Here is a 20,151-nt window from a genome sequence, read left to right as displayed (position 1 = left end):
TGTAGGTTCATTGATTCTTGATGAAGAACCATTGACCTGGCTGCTCCCTCAGGTCCCTGGTAGCTCTAAAATACTTTTAAAAAATATCAATATGTATATTGATTTTATTTATATACATGTATATATAAAACCTTTATTTTCAGCCTTGAAATTCTGTTCTTTGACAATGATACTGAGTGAGTAAATGATACTGAGTTCTGTCCTTTTTTGATAGTTCTGATCTATGAAAATAGGTTAGTTAAGCAGTATGTATTAAGTAAAAATTCACTATTTAAAAAAAAAAAAATTTAGGATTTGTAATAATGACAAAGACAGGATCCAGAAACAACCTGCAAAAGAAAATTCTTGAAATTAAAAAAAAGTTATCTGGCAAAAAAATTACTTTTTTGTGTGTATAGTCAGCTGAAAGTCTTTTTCAACTGAAAAATGATTGAGGTTTGGAAAGAATGTAAGTAATCTTCATGCCCGATCTTTAATCCAAAATACTCAAGGGTAGCCAAAGTACTGGGTTTTAAAGAGACAGTGCTTCTTTGAATTAATTATGTAGTCAACTGTGACATTCCATGATCACTAGATAATGTTTTCTTTTTGGCCTTCTATTATACTTTGGGGAGTTTAAAGTACAAAGTCCGGGAAGTTGATGTGTTTTCAGCAATCCAACTTCTCCTGAGACAGTTTGAAGATAAGGTCATGATTTGTAATTTTTGAATTGATTTTACTATTTTGATTGAAGTTTAGTTTTTTTCCCTGTCGGTAAAAATATTTTAACCCCCTTTTAATGTACAACTCCCTTTAAGTGATGATTAGAATTTATCTAAGGACTCTAAAAAGTTAAAATAGTCATACAGATGTAAACGTTAGGCGAAAACAAGGAATTTTCTCTATTTTTGGCTAAAGCTGACATTGTTGGCAGTAAGAAGATTCAGAATTAGGCAGCCACACTTTTCTGTAGTGTCAAATTCCAGTTTGAGAAACTATGGAATTTGGCTTTGTCTCAGTTTATAAGTGGGTTTGCTAGTTGTTAAGGACCAAGCATTGGAGATTCTGCTCCTTTAGAAATCATGAGCAGAGAATTTCCATGGTGTAAATAAATTTTGCCCCCTTTTGTTAGCTTTGTCCTTTTATAAGGTATAGTAGGCAAGTGGTTTGACTCTTATATCACATGTAACTCTTTTTGTGTGGTAAAAGAAATCTTGGAAAAAAGAAAATAGACACAGATATGTGATGCAAGTATTAACAGGTATTAACAAGCAAGAGTTATTCATTCGTCAACCTTTATTATAAAAGCCACTAAGAGAGAAAGCTAGGGCCTTTTTTTCTTTCTCTTCTAATCCCCACATCAGTGATTTCTTGATGTGCCTCTTATGTTTCAGCAATATAGAAACATTGAACTGCTGGTTCTCAACTGGTGCTGTTACTTAACTGGTGCAAGAGATTTTCTCAGTTTCTTTTTGCTAAAAAGAGTGGGCACTAATTAGTGGAGAGAACGGAAGAGGGTGTGTTTGTGTTTCTGTGTATGTGTAGATAGTTGTGTTTGTGAACGTAGTGTTGATTAGGGTGGAGAATGAATTTAATGGGGGAAAGATGGATTATCATTGCCATTCCGTTTTCTCAATATATACTGACAAAATGTGTCACAGAAAGAAAAAATAAACCCAAACTAGAAAATACATAGATTTTAATATTTCCAGCATATCTGAAGCAGTAAGACACTTCAACACAAAAACTTGATGGTTGGGATTTAGGGAAAACCAGTAAATAACCCCTCTTTATCAGCCAATCTGAGTTTGGAATCAGTAGAAAAAAGACATAGGACACAGACAAATGAGACCTCAAAACATCAGCTTTAATACTGGTGAAATCTGGACCAAAAGACATGCCTTTGGCTGCATTAGGCCTCCTCATACTTCACCTGAATCAAATTTATCCAGCTGGTTACTAGCACAGGAAGGTCTTTCCTGTGAGGATGGGAGACAGAGGGTGCAGAGAAAACTTAGCCTCATATTAGGAAAGCAGAACAAGCTGAATTCTCTCTACTGTTAGGCAATAATGTCTGTCACCAAATTTCAACCCACAGGTAGAGATGAATAAGGGGGCCAAGAGAAGCTGGGAGTTTCTCTCCCCTGAAACTAGAAGAAGACAGAATGAGAGTGACCCTTTTCCCCAGCACTGCCATATAAATCTCATTCATACAGTCAAGCTCTACCTCCAGAATGCAGGCAGAAAAAATTGTCCTCTCTTTTGTGTGTGGGTTCTTGAACACATTTTGTTTGTTTTGTTAAGCCTTTGGTATTGATTTAAATTTAAGAAATTTAAATATCTTGGGGGATAGGAGAAAGGGAAGTGGGTGGTGGTGCTTGTGGTGGTGGTGGTGGTGTGTCTGTCTGCCTGTTTGTCTATCTTTGGTTTGAGAAGATATTGAAGAGGAACCTAGTCCCACACGTTTATTTGCACTGGGATCTCTATTTCACCTGTCCCTGACACGGGGTTGGGGGTGGGGCAAGGAATGGTACATGAGAAGAACAACCATATGACACATTTTTGGCCTACTTAGACCGTTCATTGTCTTTTTCCCTTTAAGATTTAATGAAGTGGTGGTTCTGTTCCTAGGTTAACTAGTAGAAGCCTATTTGATCTGTAATGCTGTTTTAGTACAATTCCATGTATTTGTAACGATATTTTAGAATTACTTTTCATTGCAGATGTTATGCCATTTAGCTGCATTTATAAATAGTTTACGTGGCAGGAGATAACCAGAAAACCCAATCCAAAATTTCTTAGTGGCATAAGAAATTAATGTGGAACATTATCTGACGGTCTTTCTTAGCAATTGGATACAATGTGGGCTCATATTTCTTTTATGGAAATGTCTTATAGTAACTAAAGTTTATTGGATATATAAACTTAAGGGTTGGGCTTTGTTTTGTTTTTGACGATTTAATGAGAATTTAAACTTTTTTCCAAGCTTCTTATGATTGTAATATTGTGCTGTAATACATATTGGAACCAGACTTTTTATTGTGGAGCTTATTTATTTATTATTTTTTTCTTTTTTATCTCTGCCAGTCATAGCAAGATTCTTCAGAAACTACATCCATTGAAAGACCTACTTTTGTTTGGTTTAAGAAGTTAGTATTCCTTGACTTTAATTTTGGAAGTCTAAAATATCCTTATAAATTAATTTTACACTGAAACACATACATGCCTTAACAGGTTTTCTTGTGATGCAAGGTCATTTCTAACAGTCTTGACTGAAAGATTCATGTATATTTGGCATTTTGGCTGTGATTTAGAGTTTTGTAATTTACACAGTTCTGATATACAGTATTAATGTGTATAGCCTCTAGTTTTTCATATAAGAATGTGTTTGGTAGGAATTACAATATCTAATTATAGATAAAGGTACAAAGACATAATCACCCCAGAAAAGTGCCTTGAAAAAAACTCTGCACATGGAGAATTTTCTGATCTATGGTTATTACTCTCCTTGAGTATAACCATCTTACACTTGTGGTCTCCTCGTTCTGCTGCTTTGTCTGTTTTCTCAGCCAGGTCATGTTATTTGAAGCTGTGTTTTACTGAATTTGAAAAAAAAAATGCTTATCTCCTTCTAGTTTATGGTTACCCTGCTTTAATTAATTATATATGCAACTTTGCATTTCTAATATAGAGAATGAAATGCCATTTTTCCCCCTTATTAGCACAATCTTGTTCGTACATTGTAAGGAGACAAGCCATTTATGGGTTTTTGGATTTGAAACAATTAAGGTTGTGTTTAAAGATCTGATTCTGGTCAGTGATTCGAGTTGGTGGTAGCTCTAGGAAAACAAACAAACTGGTTGTTCCTTTTGGAACTCCTCACCCCACCCCAAGAGCTAGTTGTTAGTATGAAAGCTACTGTTCCAAGTCTGTATCTTGATTGGTTGTTATGGGCATGGAGATAATGGATAAAGTCCTTGATCTGTGTGTAGGTTTTTTTTAGATTTTCAGTGATAGACACTTTCTTCCTTAGTTATATGTTGACTCTCGCAATAAGCTTTTTTGTACATGTCCTAGAAAAAACTATGTAATTTATGTATATATATATTAGAGTAATGGAGGATCAGTGGATACCATTTTATTACAAACAATAACATTACTGAAAATAAATAGTATTTTCACAAAATATTGTATTTCTTAATCCTTTACATATTTTATACAGGTTCTCTTCAACTTTTTTGTTCTCACATTCTTGACTTTTATTGTCAAGTGCTTGGATAGTTAATTCTAGTTACTTTGTAGCTGATTAAAAGCAAATATTTACATTTTACTTACAGCTGTCATTTTCTTCCCAATTTGCTTATCTCTCTAATGTCTCTGTTGATTCTTCCCCTATTTCTATATAGCCAGGTATACTTCATTGACTCTTGTTTGTCTAATAGTAGTATAAGTAGTAGAAATTGTTTTATGTGAAAGTATTTTTTGTCTTCGGAATAAAAATACTTTAGAAATTATTATTAAGTATTTCCCTGGTTACCAAAAACACAATTCATATAACTTTTCTGTGTTTCAGAAACCTTTTTCCAAAAAGGACGAAGGAACTCAAATCAGTTGTGCATAGTGCTCCTGGTTGGAAATTATTTGGTAAAGTGCCTCCCAGAGAGAATCTTCAGAAAACTTCCAAAATTATTCAGCAGGTAGGTACTAATAGAGCTATGTGGTTTGTCTTAGCTTTTCAGATATTCTTTTCTTGATAATTAACCATATTTTGCTTTCATTTGTATTTTTCTACATATAAAATTTGGGGATTATAGATATTTGTGGTAATTTGAATATATATTTTTAAAACATGACACGGTTTCGGATGTCTTTTGTGATTGTGAAAATTCTTTAAAGTAATAGAACATTGATTTTTTGTTTCCTAGTTATTCCTTAAGTAGTGTTTTTGTTGTTGTTAGCTAACTACTCTGTCACATGCTTCTAATTGAATATGGTAGTGTTTGCTGATGGCACAGATTTTATGGATATAGGTAGTTGTGAACTTACAAAATAGTAAAAAGAAAAAACTGAGTAGATTTTGAGGTTGAATTCTTTCTTTGTTACTTTTCCGGTGTTCTGCCTAACCAAGGACTTTGTGAGATGGGTGGGTATATAATGTTTCTAGTAATTTAGTAGCCAATCCTTTTAATATCTGTATTAATATTTATATTATTAAGTTCTTAAGAATTTTAGGTCTTCTGACTTCTGAACTTATAGCTCCTCAGTACTAGGAAATCAGTGAGACTAGAAAGCAGTGAGACTGGATCAGTTTGTAGCATTTTTTAGTTAAGTTGTTGCTCAGGAGATATATAAGCAATTTCCTATTTCTCTCCTTCCCTGTTGTAGTTTATCAGATTTAACACAGCCAGCATTTAATAGTGTTCCTTTTACTACTCAAAAGAGAAATTGGTTTCTCAAGTAATATAAGAAAATAATTTTTAGATCTTTAAAAACATTTGTTAATTTTATTAGTTAGTTTTATTTACAAGTAATTGAAGTATTGACTAGTGTAAATAGTTGCTGGAACTTAAAACTATGCTTATTTCCAAGGTGTGTCCCCAGGCACCCCATGTGCTGCAGCCAATGCACAGGGGAACCATGGCAAACGCAGGGATAGGCTTCTTTGGCATACGGATGTTAGCTTGCGGTAGGATGCAATTTCAACATTAAATGGCACTGTATTCTTTTCTGTGGCATATCTTAGTAAATCTGGTTTTCCTGAGGTTGCTTTGATAGAAATCAGAATGTGGAACAGGAAATGAGGGTGATAGTGTCCAATCTGATTTCAAGTTTTGTGAAGTTGTACGGTGCACAGTAGTCATACTGTACAATTAGTAATTGAATGCTATTTAAGAATGAAATAGAACTTTTTCTTTCAATTTATGTGTATTGTTTTTCCAGATGGCGACCAATGGTTAGGACATGAATCCTATTAAATTACTGGACATAATTACTGTAATTATTAAACAGAACAATTAGGTATTTTTATTAAACAAGTTTTGCATTGGGGCACCATGAAAAAAATTACTGAGACACTAAGGACACTGTTAACCAAGAAAGTTCGGGAATCTTTGCTATCTCGACATCTTAAATTTTAACTTTTTTTGGGTAAAGTCTGAAAGTAACCTCTTTTATCTAGAGTTTTCCAGAAGACCAAGTTCGCCCTCTAGAGGCAAAACAGTGGTCTTGCTATTGAAGGTTTGTATTCCTATTTTATGGTAGTTGACGTTAAATATGCATGTGCATATACCTTAATATCTTTATGTAAACTAACATTATGCAACGTTTTTTGTTTTTGTTTTTTTACCATAGATGTCTAAATAAATTACTGGGTGGATAATTATCTGTTTATTGATTTGCTGTATGCCTTTAAACGGCTCTTTTTGTTTTTAGAAAGCCACATTCTCTCTGTTTTTCTATATATATTGTGTGAAAATTTAATGCCTAGTCAGGAAAAGAACAACTCTTATTTTCATATAGGAAGCAGGAGTGGAGTTGAAATACAGTTGCTGTCCTCTGCAGCCTTCTCTCTGGCCTTTTATAGATGGTGGTTTTTCCAGATACTGCATTTAATTTTTGAGCTTTCCAGTTGTGTGGAGGTACTAGTATGTATTTTGGTGCCTTTTTCATGGTTCTTTTTGCATACTGGGAGATGTGATGTATAGTGAAGTCATTGTTCTTCTGACCCTTTTCCACCCTCAAAATATGTCTCTCTCTCATCAAGATAAGGACATATTTCTGCCACTCCCTTTCTGCTTTCTCTTTTCTTATTTCTGTGTGTGCTCTCTACTCCCCATTTGTCCTCTTCCCTGCAGTTGTCATTTTCAAGGTGGTCTTGATAATCTTTTATTAGTAATAGTAAATTTACAACTTTGTGTTTCTGTTCCCACCTGAAGACAAGTTTTCACAACCCTGACTTTTAAACTCTGTACAGCATTATGAATATAAAACTGTATCCTTTACCACATACTCCTTTCAAGTAGCTGTTAGGTGTTTGGGATCAGAAATCAAAAATGAAGATACTACCAGTCATGAAGAATGTTAGGACACATCTGCCATGTTTTAGGGTAGGGTCTTAAGATATTAAAGCTGTAGAAAATGAAGGTAGCTAGTAATTCCAGTGTAAAACTGCCTGAAAAAGTGAACAGTACAAAAAGTACTAAGGAAAAATAAATTCCTTTGAGCTTTGTAAAGGTGCCTTACTTTCTGAGTGGCAAAGCAGTAAGATTTATTAGGAGTTTAGAATAGCAGTATTATTTCATAGGATTATTATTATCATTATTATTTTAAAAGATTTTATTGGGGAGGGTGAACAGGACTTTATTGGGGAACAGTGTGTGCTTCCAGGACTTTTTTCCAAGTCAAGTTGTCCTTTCAATCTTAGTTGTGGAAGGTGCCATTCAGCTTCAAGTTGTTGTCCTTTCAGTCTTAGTTGTGGAGGCCGCAGCTCAGCTCCAGGTCCAGTTGCTATTGCTAGTTGCAGGGGGCACAGCCCACCATCCCTTGCGGGAGTTCAGGAGTTGAACCGGCAACCTTGTGGTTGAGAGCCCCTTGGTCCATGTGGGAATCGAACCGGCAGCCTTCGGAGTTAGGAGCACGGAGCTCCAACCTCCTGCGCCACCGGGCCGTCCCCGGATTATTATTTTTTTAACAGCAGATATTGAGAAAGGAGTTGACATATTCTTAAGTATGAGTAAAATTATGTTATTGGGCCAGAATTTTTTTTTATTTTTTTTTTAAGATTTAATTAGGGAAGGGGAACAGGACTTTATTGGGGAACTTAGTGTGTACTTCCAGGCCTTTTCTCCAAGTCAAGTTATTGTCCTTTCAATCTTAGTTGTGGAGGGTGCCGTTCAGCTTCAAGTTGTTGTCCTTTCAGTCTTAGTTGTGGAGGGCGCAGCTCAGCTCCAGGTCCAGTTGCTGTTGTTAGTTGCAGGGGGCACAGCCCACCATCCCTTACGGGAGTCGAACTGGCAACCTTGTGGTTGAGAGGATGCGCTCCAACCAACTGAGCCATTTGGGAGCTCAGCGGCAGCTCAGCTCACGGTGCCGTGTTCAATCTTAGTTGCAGGGGGCACAGCCCACCATCCCTTGCAGGAGTCGAACCGGCAACCTTGTGGTTGAGAGCCTGCGCTCCAGCCAACTGAGCCATCCAGGAACTCAGCGGAAGCTCAGCTCAAGGTGCCGTATTCAATCTTAGTTGCAGGGGGCTCTGCCCATCATCCCTTGCGGGACTCCAGGAGTTGAACCAGCAACCTTGTGGTTGAGAGCCCACTGTCCCATGTGGGAATTGAACTGGCAGCCTTCACAGTTAGGAGCACGGAGCTCCAACCGCCTGAGCCATAAGGCCGGCCCCAGAATTTTTCTTTTTTTAGTGGAAAGACATCTATAAGATTATAACGTAACTATATAGGAAAGCAAGGTTACATACTGTTTGTAAAATATAAAACATTATAGGAAGATATGTCTCATTTTACTTTACCTCCACATTCTTAGGCCTTTAAAATTTTTCTTTTTGTGTGGAAAACGTAATTATTTTTACGCTTTTATTATTTTTACATATATATCGTTACATATATTTTTCTATATATTTTTTCAAAAACAAAATGCCACCGTTTATATGTGTATGTGTATTTTTTGTTTTGCCTTACTTAACTTTACATGTTTTACACCTATAACTTTTCAGAGATACATGAAGTTCATAAGGGAAAGGTAATTAATTGTAGGTTAAATTTTTTTTTTATTTGACTCTTATAGTAAATTTTTTTAGGGTCTGATCAATATTAGTGCTCTCCATGTTAACAATAAGAACCATAAAAATCATATTAGGAGAAGAGCAAGGTGAAACTGATTCAAGTTTGACATTTAATTCGACAATTCCCAAATCACATGCATATTCATATTATTATTTTATGAAGATTATCACATGTGTTCTCTTGCAGGTGTGAAATTCCTGCTTGTGGCCTTTTGAACCAGTTGGTGAGCCATGTTAAAAATTGCATCTATTAATTATCAATAGTATTTCAGTTATATTGTAGGTCAATTGACCTAAGTTTTTGTTTTTCTAAATTAAGGCCGAAGCTGGAATGGAGCTACATAGTTTGTCTTATGACCTCCAAACTGCAAGTGAGAATGATTACAAATGAGCCATATTATGTATAATTGCATATTAGATTGAATATATCCTAGTTATGTCAAACTGACAATCTTTTAGTAGAAAATAATCTTTTTTTGCTAGGCACTGTTTTTATCTTGGCATCTTGAATGAGAAAATGAGTTTGTAGTACATAGATAAGTTTTCAGGCTTTTCATCGCTCATGCTTTTTTCTGAGTGAAGTTTTCATTGAGTGGTTGAATCACTTTCACATAACTTTTGACAGGCAAGAAAGAAAGTTTTAAAACAATTACTGATTTCTTTTATCTCAGCACTTCAAATTGTCTAAAAGTAGAATAGGTCACTCTCCTCAGTTTAAGCCTTTGCTTTTGAAATTTTTTATTGCAGGAATAATAACATGGAAAGGACTAGAATACATGTGCTTTGTGAGCGATAGCTAAATATACAACATTTTGAAAGTGTTAGAGCTTAATTTTTTTATTACTAACTTTATTAGTATGTGTAGCATTAAAACATGTGAGAACATTTCATTTGCTTTAATTATGCTTAAATATAGATACCTTTGGTGAGTACTGCAAAAATTAACTACCTCCTTCATTGTTAAATTGTGGAGGGGCTGGACTATGTTCAGAATTTATTTTTGAAAAGTCTTTAAAATTGTTAACACCCTCGCATGTTTTATTTTCATCTGTATTTACCTAATGTATTGTCACCTTGAAAAGGTAGTGAGTAACTCCTTTTCCAGATGCATGTGTCTTCTTTATTTATAGTTAATGATAAATTATTATATTTTTCCTATGTGAGACTAAATTGATTTTGTAAGTTAATCTGTGTGGTCTGAAGATTGAGGGCCCTATGCCTGAGCTCTGGGCCTGAGCTTCTGGGAGAGGGAAGAGGAATGAGCCTGAAGAGAGAAGCTTAGCTAAAGAAAACTAAAAGAATGAAAACAAAAAGTTATCAAATTGAGCTGGGTAGGATTTGGGGGGACACTTTTTCCTGTGATCAGAGACAAACTTAGAAATGGGTTGCAGTTTGAAAATACTCTGACTGCTCGTTATTTGATTCCATAAATACAGTTTGAGTATCAAAGTTATATTAAAAGTTGTATTCATTTTATCTTTGTGTCAGACTTGTATATTATGTTAGGCTTCAAATTAGGCTAAACAAAATTGTGCTAATAACTTTGCCAACATAAAGTTTACTAATTACTAAAGCACCCCAATATGCCAGAGGGTGATGAAATGTTTTTCCCCAAGGTTTCAATTAAGCTTGAATTATGGGATGGGTTTTTATCTCTCCTAATTCACAGATTCTGGAATAAAATTTAGGATTAGTAATGGCATTAGACTCATCTTAACCTTCTCTACTTCAAGCATGATGGTTTCCATGGCTCTTGGATCAAGTTGTGTAAGAGAGCCTCTTTATCTTGAGCAGAAACGGTCTTGAGATGGTAAAGATGTCCACATGGGCATCTTCTTTCATTTCTGAAATTAATCTGGCTCTCTATAAACTGTTCACAGCATATAGAAACATGAAGGTTTACTTACTGATTGTGGGTTTAACATTAACCCCTTTAGGAGAAGTGTTTACTGTCCACTGAATCTAAAAGTCAGGTCTCTCTCTCTCTCTCTCTCTCTCTCTCTCTCTCTCTCTCTCTCTCTCTCTCTCCCCCTCTCCCTCTCCCTCTCCCTCTCCCTCTCCCTCTCCCTCTCCCTCTCCCCCGCCCACGCTATTTTGGTTTTCATATTCTTTGGAAGAGAAGCTCCTATTCTATTCTTCACTATCCCCAGTTCCCATATTTTACTTTAAGAAGCTATTAAAAACTCCTGGCATCTTCCCTTTGAATCCATAGTCTGATCTTTTCTCACATTGCCCTCCTAGTATACCTTTCTGGTAGATCCCTTTATCTGCAGAGCCCAAGGCATCGGAGTATACTCATAGTAGAATATCATTCTGCCACCAACTTATTGCATGAATTCATGTTAGCAAACTCGAAGCCTTTTCTCTAGCAGAAATTGAAGGACAAAATTTTTGAATACTTCTAGATTCTTCTCTAAGATTGTCTGGCTTTCATTTCAATGAATGTGTGCTTTATTCAACATACATTTATTGTGTATGATACAATAGTCATGGTTCTTGGAATATAAATAAATGCGTCCTCGCCTTTGAATTATTTCCGTGTGTGTGTGTGTGTGTGTGTGTGTGTGTGTGTGTGTTTATGCATGTGAGTGTGAGAGAGAGAGAGAGAAGGGGAGGCGGAGAGGTTCATACATAATTTTAATCTAATGTGGTAAGTACTATAGTTGAATTGTGAACAAAGTATGAGAGTACAGATGAGTTATTAATTCTTCTCAGATATGACATATGAGGTATGTTCTGAAGTGTACTAGCATGAGTTCACCAGTAGACAAGATGGGGAAAGTCATTCCAGAAAGAAGAAATTGAATGAGCAATCCAAGAATGCACAAGACTTGTTTAGTAGGCCAGTATATTGACTGTAGGGTAGATGGTGATGGGTCATTAGCCACAAGGGTAGAGTTGGGTTTTATAAAAAAAACTGTAAAATAAGGTACTCAGACACCAAATTCATGTATTAGGAAAGTAATTTTGGAGGCATTATAGAAGCTAAATTAGAAAATTGCAAATGAGAACCTTAAGATTTGTTGTAATAGTCTATGATTCTGGTTCCCAAACATCGTGGATTACCTAGGACATGTTAAGGATACAGATCCTTTGGCCACATACATTGAGTCTTAATGTCAATTTTGTGTTTTTCAATTCTTGTTTCTAGTTGGTTCTTTTTCAAATTTGCTGTATCACTTTTTACGGTTTATAGTTTCCTGCTGAAATTCCAAGCTTGGCCTTATAGTTGTTTCTTAGCCTGTCTGATAATTCCAATGTCTGGAAATTTATAGGTCTGTTTGTATTGAATATTATTACTGCTAGATTTTATTAGCAGATGCTGTTTTATCCCTGTATGTGCCTAGTTATCTTTGTTGGGTGCTGGATATAATATTTGAAACATCATATATAGAAAACAATTTGAAGGCTAGGTGATGCCATCCTTCAGAGATTTGAATTTATGTCTCTTAGGTGCCTGGTGACGCTAGTTGTCTAGTTTTTCATCCATCCAGAAGAGGCAAAACTCAGATGCAGTCTGTTTTGGCCATTTTTCTTATTAAGTTGTAAAAGTGTTAAAACCAACTTCGCATTCCTGAGATAAACTCCAGTTAGTCACAGTTATGTATTGTCCATTTTGTATGTTGGATTTAATTTGCATATGTGTTTTTAAATTAATAAACTTTATTTTTTAGAGCAGTTCTGGATTCACAGCAAAATTCAGCAGAAGGTACAGAGAGTTTCTATACACCCCTTATCCCCACATACGCACAACGTCCTCCACTGTTGACATCCTGCACCACAGTGTGGTGCATTTGTTACAGTCAATGACACATCATCATCACCGAAAGTCCATAATTTACATTAGGGGTTCACTCTTTGTGCTGTACATCCTATGAGTTGGACAAATATATAATGAATGACATGTATCCCCCATTATAGTATCATACAGAATAATTTCATTCCCCTAAAAATCCTTTCTGTTCTGCTGTTCATCCTTCTCTACCCCCCTAATCCCTCGCAACCAGTTATCTTTTTACTGGATCCATAGTCTTACCTTTTTCAGAATGTCATATAGTTAGAATTAAACAGTATGCAGCCTTTTCAGATTGGCTTCTTTCACTTTGCAATACACATTTCAGTTTCCTTCTTGTCTTTTATGGCTTGAAAGCTCATTGTTTTGTTTTGTTGTTGTTTTCAAGGAGGGCGCAGCTCACAGTGGTCCATGCGGGGATTGAACCGGCAACCTTGGTGCTGCCAGCACCACATTCTAACCAACTGAGCTGACCGGCAAACCCTAAAGCTCATTTCTTTTTAGTTAGTGTTGAATAATATTTTATTGTCTGGATGTACCATAGTTTGTTTATCCATTCACATCCTGAAGTACATCTTGGTTGCTTCCAAGTTATGGCAATAATGAATAAATCTGTTATAAATATCTGTGTGCAGGTTTTCTCATGGATATAAGTTTTCATTTCATTTGGGTAAATACCAAGGATCCTGATTGCTGGATTGTATGATAATAGCATGTTTAGTTTGGTAAGAAACAGCCAAACTGTTTTCCAAAATGGCTGTACCATTTTGCATCCCGACTAGCAGTGAATGAAGAGTTCCTGTTGTTTCACATGCTCACTAGCATTTGGTGTTGTCAGTATTTGGGATTTTGACCATTGTAATAGATATGTAGTGGTATCTCATTGTTTAAATTTGCAATTCCTTATTAACATACAAAGTTCAGAACATCTTTTCATATGTTTCATATGTTTACTTGCCATTTTTATCTTTAGTGAGATGTCTCTTCAGATCTTTTGCCATATTTTAATTGGGTTGTTCATTGTCTTATAACAGTAAGAACAACTCAATAGACTTAAGAGTTCTCTGTATATTTTTATAACAGTCTTTTATCAAATGTCTCTTGCAAATATTTCCTCTCAGTTTGTGACTTGTCTTTTCATTCTCTTGACGGTCTTTCACAGAGCAGTTTTTAATTTTAATAAAGTCCTACTTTTCAATTATTTATTTCATGAATCATGCCGTTGGTGTTATATCTAAGTAAAGTTATCATCATACCCAGGGTCACCTAGGTTTTCTTCTATCTTCTAAGAGTTTTATAGTTTTCTGTTTTACGTTTAGGTCTGTTGAGTTAATTTTCATGAAGAGTGTAAGGTCTGTGTTTAGATTCTTTATTTTTTTTTCCTGCATGTGGATGTTGTTATTCATCACCATTTGTTGAAAAGACTGTCTTAGCTGCATTGTTTTGCCTTTGCTCTTTTGCAAAAGATCAGTTGACTATATTTATGTGGGTCTATTTCAGTGCTGTCTGTTCCATTGATCTATTTGTCTATTCTTTTGTCAATACCATGCTGTCTCGATTACTGTATCTTTATAGTAAGCCTTGAAGTCGGGTAGTATTGGTCCTCCAATGTTATTCTTTTCCTTCAATATTGTTTGCTATTCTGGGTCTTTTGCCTCTACATACAAACTTTAGAGTCACTTTGTCAATATCCACAAAGTAACTTGCTGGGATTTTGGTTGAGATTGTGTTGAATCTATAGATTAAGTTGGGAAGAACTGACATCTTGGCAGTACTATTTCTATCCAGGAACATGGAATAGTTCTCCATTTATTTAGTTCTTCTTTGCTACCTTTCATTAGAATTTTATAGTTTTCTTCATGTAGATCTTGTACACATTTTGTTAGACTTATACTCAAGAATTTCATTCTTTGGAGGCTAATGTGCATGTTGATGTGTTTTAAATTTCAAATTCCATTTTGTTCATTGATGGTGTATAGGAAAGTAATTAATTTTCCTTGTATCCTGCAACCTTGCTATAATTGCTTATTAGTTCCAGGAGTTTTTTTGTCTGTTCTTTCAGAGTTTCTACATAGATGATCATGGCATCTGTAAACAAAGACAGTTTTATTTCTTCCTTCCCAGTCAGTATACCTTTAATTTCCTTTTCTTGTCTTATTGCATTATCTAGGATTTCTTATATGATGTTAGCAAGCAGTGGTGGGAGGGCACATCCCTGCCTTGTTCTTGATCTAAGCAAGAGAGCTTCAAGTTTTTCACCATTAGATATGATATTAGCTACAGGTTTTTTGTAGATGTTCTTTATCAAGTTGAGAAAGTACCCTTCTATTCCTAGTTAGTGAGAATTTTTGTCCTAAATCGGTATTGAATTTTGTCAAAAGCTCTTTCTGTGTCTATTAATATGATCATGTGATTTTTCTCCTTTAGCCGATTGATGTGATGGATCACATTAATTGATTTTCACATGTTGAGCCAGCCTTGCATACCTGGGATAAATCCCCCTTGATCACATGGTATAATTCTTTTTATACATTGTTGGATTCAACTTGCTAACATATTTCATCGAGGTTATTTGCATCTGTGTTCATATGAGATATTGGTCTATAGTGTTTTTTTTTTGTAATGTCTTTGCCTATTTGGATATTAGGGTAATGCTGGCCTCAGAGATTAAATTAGGAAGTATTCCCTCTGCTTCTGTTTTCTGAAAGAGATTATAGAAAATTGGTATCATTTCTTCCTTAACTGTTGGTAGAATTTAATAGGGAACCCATTTGAGCCAGGTGCTCTTGAAAAGACTGTGTATTCTGCAGATGTTGGGTGCGTGTTTTGTAAATGTCAGTTAGGTTATGTTAAATGATAGTGTTGTTCAAGTTTTGTATAAGTTTGCTGATTTTCTGTCTACTTGTTTTATTAATTACTTACAGAGAAGTAATAAATTCTCCACCATAATCTATTTGGCTTTTTCTCCTTTTGCTCCATGTGTTTGGAAGCTTTGTTTTTATGTCTTGATGAATTGCCTTCTTTACTATTAAATGTCGTATCTTTTTTGCTCTGGTAATAATTCTTATTATGAAGTTTTTGTCTGACTTTCATTTAGCCACTGCAGTTTACTTTCCATTAGTGTTTGCATGGTATCTGTTTTTCATCTTGTTACTTTTTGTTGGTCTTTATATTTAAAATGGGTTTCTTGTATATAGCATTTGAGTCTTTTGATGCAGTCTGATCTGCTTTGTAAAGGGAGTGTCACTTAATGCCATTGTTAATATGGACTGGTTTAAATTTACCCTTTTCCTATTTCTTTTCAAATTGGCCCATCTGGTCTTGGTTTTGTTTTTTTTTCTTTTCCCACCTTCTTTTGGATTAAGTTAGTATTTTTAGTACTCCATTTTATCTCCACTGTTAGCTTATTAAATATACCTTTGTTTTCACTTTTCAGTGGTTGCTCTTGGTCAACAGTTCTCAAACATTTTAGTTTCACAACTCCTTTGAATTCGTAGTTATTAAGGACCTCAAAGAGTTTTTGTTTATGGTGATTATCAGTCATTGCTAACCCCCAAATAAAACTGAAATGTTTAAGTATTTATTAATGCATTAAAAAATAACAATAATCAAGTCATTACATGTTAATATAAGTAACACTTTATTTAAAGAACTATTAAAAAAACAGTGGGAAGAGTGGCATTGTTTTACATTTTTGCATATCTCCTTAATGTTTGGCTTAATGATAGAAGGCTAGATTGTCATATCTACTACTGCATTCAATTTCTTGCTATATATTGTTTTAGTTTAAGTATGTGAAGAATATCTGGCCTTACAAAGATAGTATGTAGAGAGTAAAGAGGAGACATTTTAATAGACTTTTCAGATAATTGTGGATATTCTTCTTTGATACCATTTCAAAACTCATCAAGTGGTAGTTTCTTAAAGGTAAGTAATACTGTGGAATCTGAAATCATATAACTGCTATATTAAAATCTTGCACTTCGAATGAATGTTTTTAGCCTTACCTGGTTTTGTAATATCTTGCATTGATCATTGGGAAAATAGTGGTTCACCATATTATGCACATCATCCAAATTTTGTAACATTTCAGTATATAATATCAAAAACTTTCAGTAATGTCACCACTGATTTCATGTGAAAAATTTAAGTATTAGAAACTTATGGTCGAACTGATGGTGGCTTTTACAAGTTTTGCAGAATTTAATTTTCACTTGAAAGATTGACTTTTATTATTGGCAACAATTACTTACAGTTGCTTTCCTTTAAAGCATTGGCTCACTTCATCATTTTTTGTTTGTTTTAATGAACTTTTTATTAAGGACCTCAAAGAGTTGCTGTAATAACTTGAGATTTACAAAAAGTTTGAAAAGAAAATACAGTGTTCCTTTATACTCTTCACTCATTTATCCCGATGTTAACATCTTTCTACTCTGGACATTTATCAAAACTAAGAAACCAACACTGGTATATTACTATTAACTAAACTCCAAACTTCATTTGGATTTTACCAGTTTTTCCACCAATATCCCTTTTTTTTTTTTTTAAAGATTTTATTGGGGAAGGGGAACAGGACTTTATTGGGGAACAGTGTGTACTTCCAGGACTTTTTCCAAGTCAAGTTGTTGTCCTTTCAATCTTAGTTGTGGAGGGTGTAGCTCAGCTCCAGGTTCAGTTGCAGGGGGCACAGTCCACCATCCCATGATGGAGTCGAACCGGCAACCTTGTGGTTGAGAGCCCACTGGTCCATGTGGGAATCGAACCAGCAGTCTTCGGCGTTAGGAGCTCAGAGTTCCAACCGCCTGAGCCACCGGGCTGGCACCTCATCGTAGACATTCTTAAGTGAAACTGCCTCCCCTCCTTTTTAAATTGTGAACACATAGAATGCAGTCACAAAGAATGCAGTGATTAGCAGTATATTTTGATGTCATTACTCTGATTTGTGCTAGAGCACCAGCAGTTTTATTCAACATTGCTTTAGCACCATTAAGGCTAATGTTGACAAACTATTAGCACTATTATGAGTATAATTTTGAATTTGCAGACTCCATGAAAGCATCTCTGGGACACTGTTGAGAACCACTGCTGTAGGGCTTATGTATTTATCTTTAATTTATCACAATCTACCCTCAGTGTTATACCACTTTGCAATGTAATAACCTTACAATTGTGTACTGCCATTCTCTCCCTTCCGATTTTGGTATTGTAATTCTCTCAATACATTGGTATTATTTTTACTTTAGGTCGTCAGATATCCTTTAAAATTTTTAAAAATGACTTTTATATTTTTGTCTTTTATTTTTGTGTTTTCTAAAATGTTTTTTATATTTATCCATATTTACTATTTTTGATGCTTTTCATTTCTTCGTGTAGATTCATGTTTTCATGTGATATATTCTTTCTCCCTGAAAATTTTCCTTTAAAATACCTTATAGTGCAGGTCTACTGACAACAGATTTGGTTTTTGTTTAGTTGAAAACAATTTTTATTGTGCTTTCATTTTTGAAAGCTATTTTTTCTTTGCATAGGATTCCAAGTCAGCAGGGTTTTTTCCCTGCATTTTTTTCTTTCAGCATTTTAAAGATTATCTTCTGTCTTGGCACAATTTCAGATGAGTCTGAATATTCAGGTATTTCCTAAATGTCCTGTGTATTTGGTGATGACTTTCCATTATGGTTTGTGGGAATGTGAATACTTCTCAGCCCTGAGTGAGTTCTGGGAACTGTTTTTGCTTACTACTCTCCAGCAATTGTTTTTTCCCTAGAAGTTGTTTTTTGTCCCGCTTTGTAGTGTTTTGCCTTGCACATGTGGAGATTAGTATTCAGCTAAAGACTCAAGAGAACTCCTATGCAGATTTCTGGAGCTCTTTCTCAATGGAGTGCTTTCTTTTCTGCTACTCTGGCCCACAAATTCTGCCCCCACTACCATTTGGCCTTTCCAAACTAACAGCCAGGCTTTCTTTGAGTCCCCCCTTCCTGTACTGATTTCTAGAGTTGCCTCCATGCACAACAGTGAGTGATCGTTAGGCTCACCTTGTTTCCCCTTTGTCAGGGATCACAGAGGTTTTTTTCAGCAAGTAAGTTGGTATGAATTACCCAGTCCACCAAGTGGGAATTTGCCCTATCTTTCTGAAGAATTTTTTAGTCAACACATATATATATATTCAGAAAGTGCCTTTTTATTGAAAATTGTTGCTTATTTATTCAAAACTGTATGCATACATCATTGACATCAATCTGTTCATTATTACTGTGACCAGTTTTGTAGTTTTTAACCCCCAGCACATCATTTTCACTTTTGTCCGAGTTGCAGGAGATACAGTGCTTTTTAATTCTATGTATTATCTTGTTATGAGAAGTTTCATCTCAAGCCACAAATTTCCAAATGCATTATATTTTTTCTTTCATTTGTCCTATAGGTATTAAATTATCATCTCTACAACGTAGTCTCTTACTATGATGTTTTTTTAGTTAATGTTTAAGTCTCTTTATGACAGTTTGCAATTGGATGGTTATATCTCTGGGAACCCTTACTTACTTTGTGTTCAGTTTCTTCCTCTCCCACTCCCAATTTAACAACAAACAACAGAAAAACCTCAATGATCAAAAAGTGACCTTTCAAACTATAGCACTGATTGAGATAATTTCCAGATAATGTATCTTCTCCAAATACTGCTTTGCTGTGTCAAAATTAATAGAGAAAAAGCACCCGTATTTATGAGAGATGTAGTTAAGCAAATGTGCTTCCTCCTTTTTTGAGAGATTATTTTGAGGATAAACATCTTTTCCCTTTATGTGTATATAGGGAAAAGATGTTTTTCCTTAGTATTATAAGTCATTTTTTCTACTTTATGCTCTTGGAGATGCCAACACTTGCCTACCATCTTTTGATCAGGCTTAGAATTAAGTGCCAATTTGATTCAAATCCTTTTTTAAACTTTTGTTTATTTTTAGTGTATTTTTCCAGGACCCATCAGCTCCAAGTCAAGTACTTATTTCAGTCTAGTTGTGGAGGGCGCAGCTCACAGTGGCCCATGTGAGGATTGAACCAGCAGCCTTGTTGTTAAGAGCGCCATGCTTTAACAACTGAGCTAACGGGCCACCCCCAAATTTTCTTACAGTAGCTAGAATAAAGTATCCTACAGATATTTGCCAGCCTGCCCCTAGCAGTGGTTTTATCAACTATTCTAGTTACACCAATAAAGTAAACATATTTCCTAGGGTAGAATATTTTGAGTAGAAAATGAAGAATACATTAAATTAAAAAAAATAAACAGGCTTCATTACAGCATCCCATAGAAATACAATTAATATGTTAAAACAAAAACTAAATGCTTCTTATTTTACATTTGGCAGGTAACTAGCTCCCAACTACTCATAAAACAGATCAGTTAAAACTGAACTTCGTTGGCAGAAAGTGAAGCATATTGATATGGTATTTTCAAACAGTGAGTGTACTATAGATAGCATTATTTACTGATTTCCTTGGACTATGATTTTTCTAGTTGCTTTTTAACATTGTAAAGTTTCTTTAAAACTTATGAAATTATCAATATTTAGTTCATAAACTTCTGTAGAAGAAACAT

At 35.0% G+C, this 20,151-nt stretch overlaps 1 protein-coding gene across 6 annotated transcripts in view; it reads left to right on the top strand.

Annotated features, from left to right (window-relative positions):
• Positions 1-20,151, top strand: part of TBC1D12 (TBC1 domain family member 12) — a 102,943-nt gene that overhangs the window by 38,475 nt on the left and 44,317 nt on the right. For 4 of the 6 annotated variants that reach the window (XR_012498478.1, XM_019739845.2, XM_019739838.2 and 1 more), the window contains exon 2: positions 4,553-4,676. Coding sequence is in view for 1 of the 6 variants with exons in the window: in XM_019739838.2 (XP_019595397.2) it covers positions 4,553-4,676 (124 nt within the window). In the remaining 5 variants the exon portion in view is untranslated. Of the gene's footprint in view, positions 1-4,552; positions 4,677-6,197; positions 6,217-8,960; positions 8,998-20,151 lie in introns of those variants that run through there. The other 2 variants (XM_019739852.2, XM_019739861.2) reach the window with 2 other exon arrangements.

This window comes from Rhinolophus sinicus, linkage group LG07, assembly GCF_036562045.2.
Source record: "Rhinolophus sinicus isolate RSC01 linkage group LG07, ASM3656204v1, whole genome shotgun sequence".
Classification (NCBI taxonomy): Eukaryota; Metazoa; Chordata; class Mammalia; order Chiroptera; family Rhinolophidae; genus Rhinolophus; species Rhinolophus sinicus.
The sequence above is the reverse complement of the archived record's forward strand: the minus strand, read 5'-3'. Positions and strand labels throughout refer to the sequence as shown.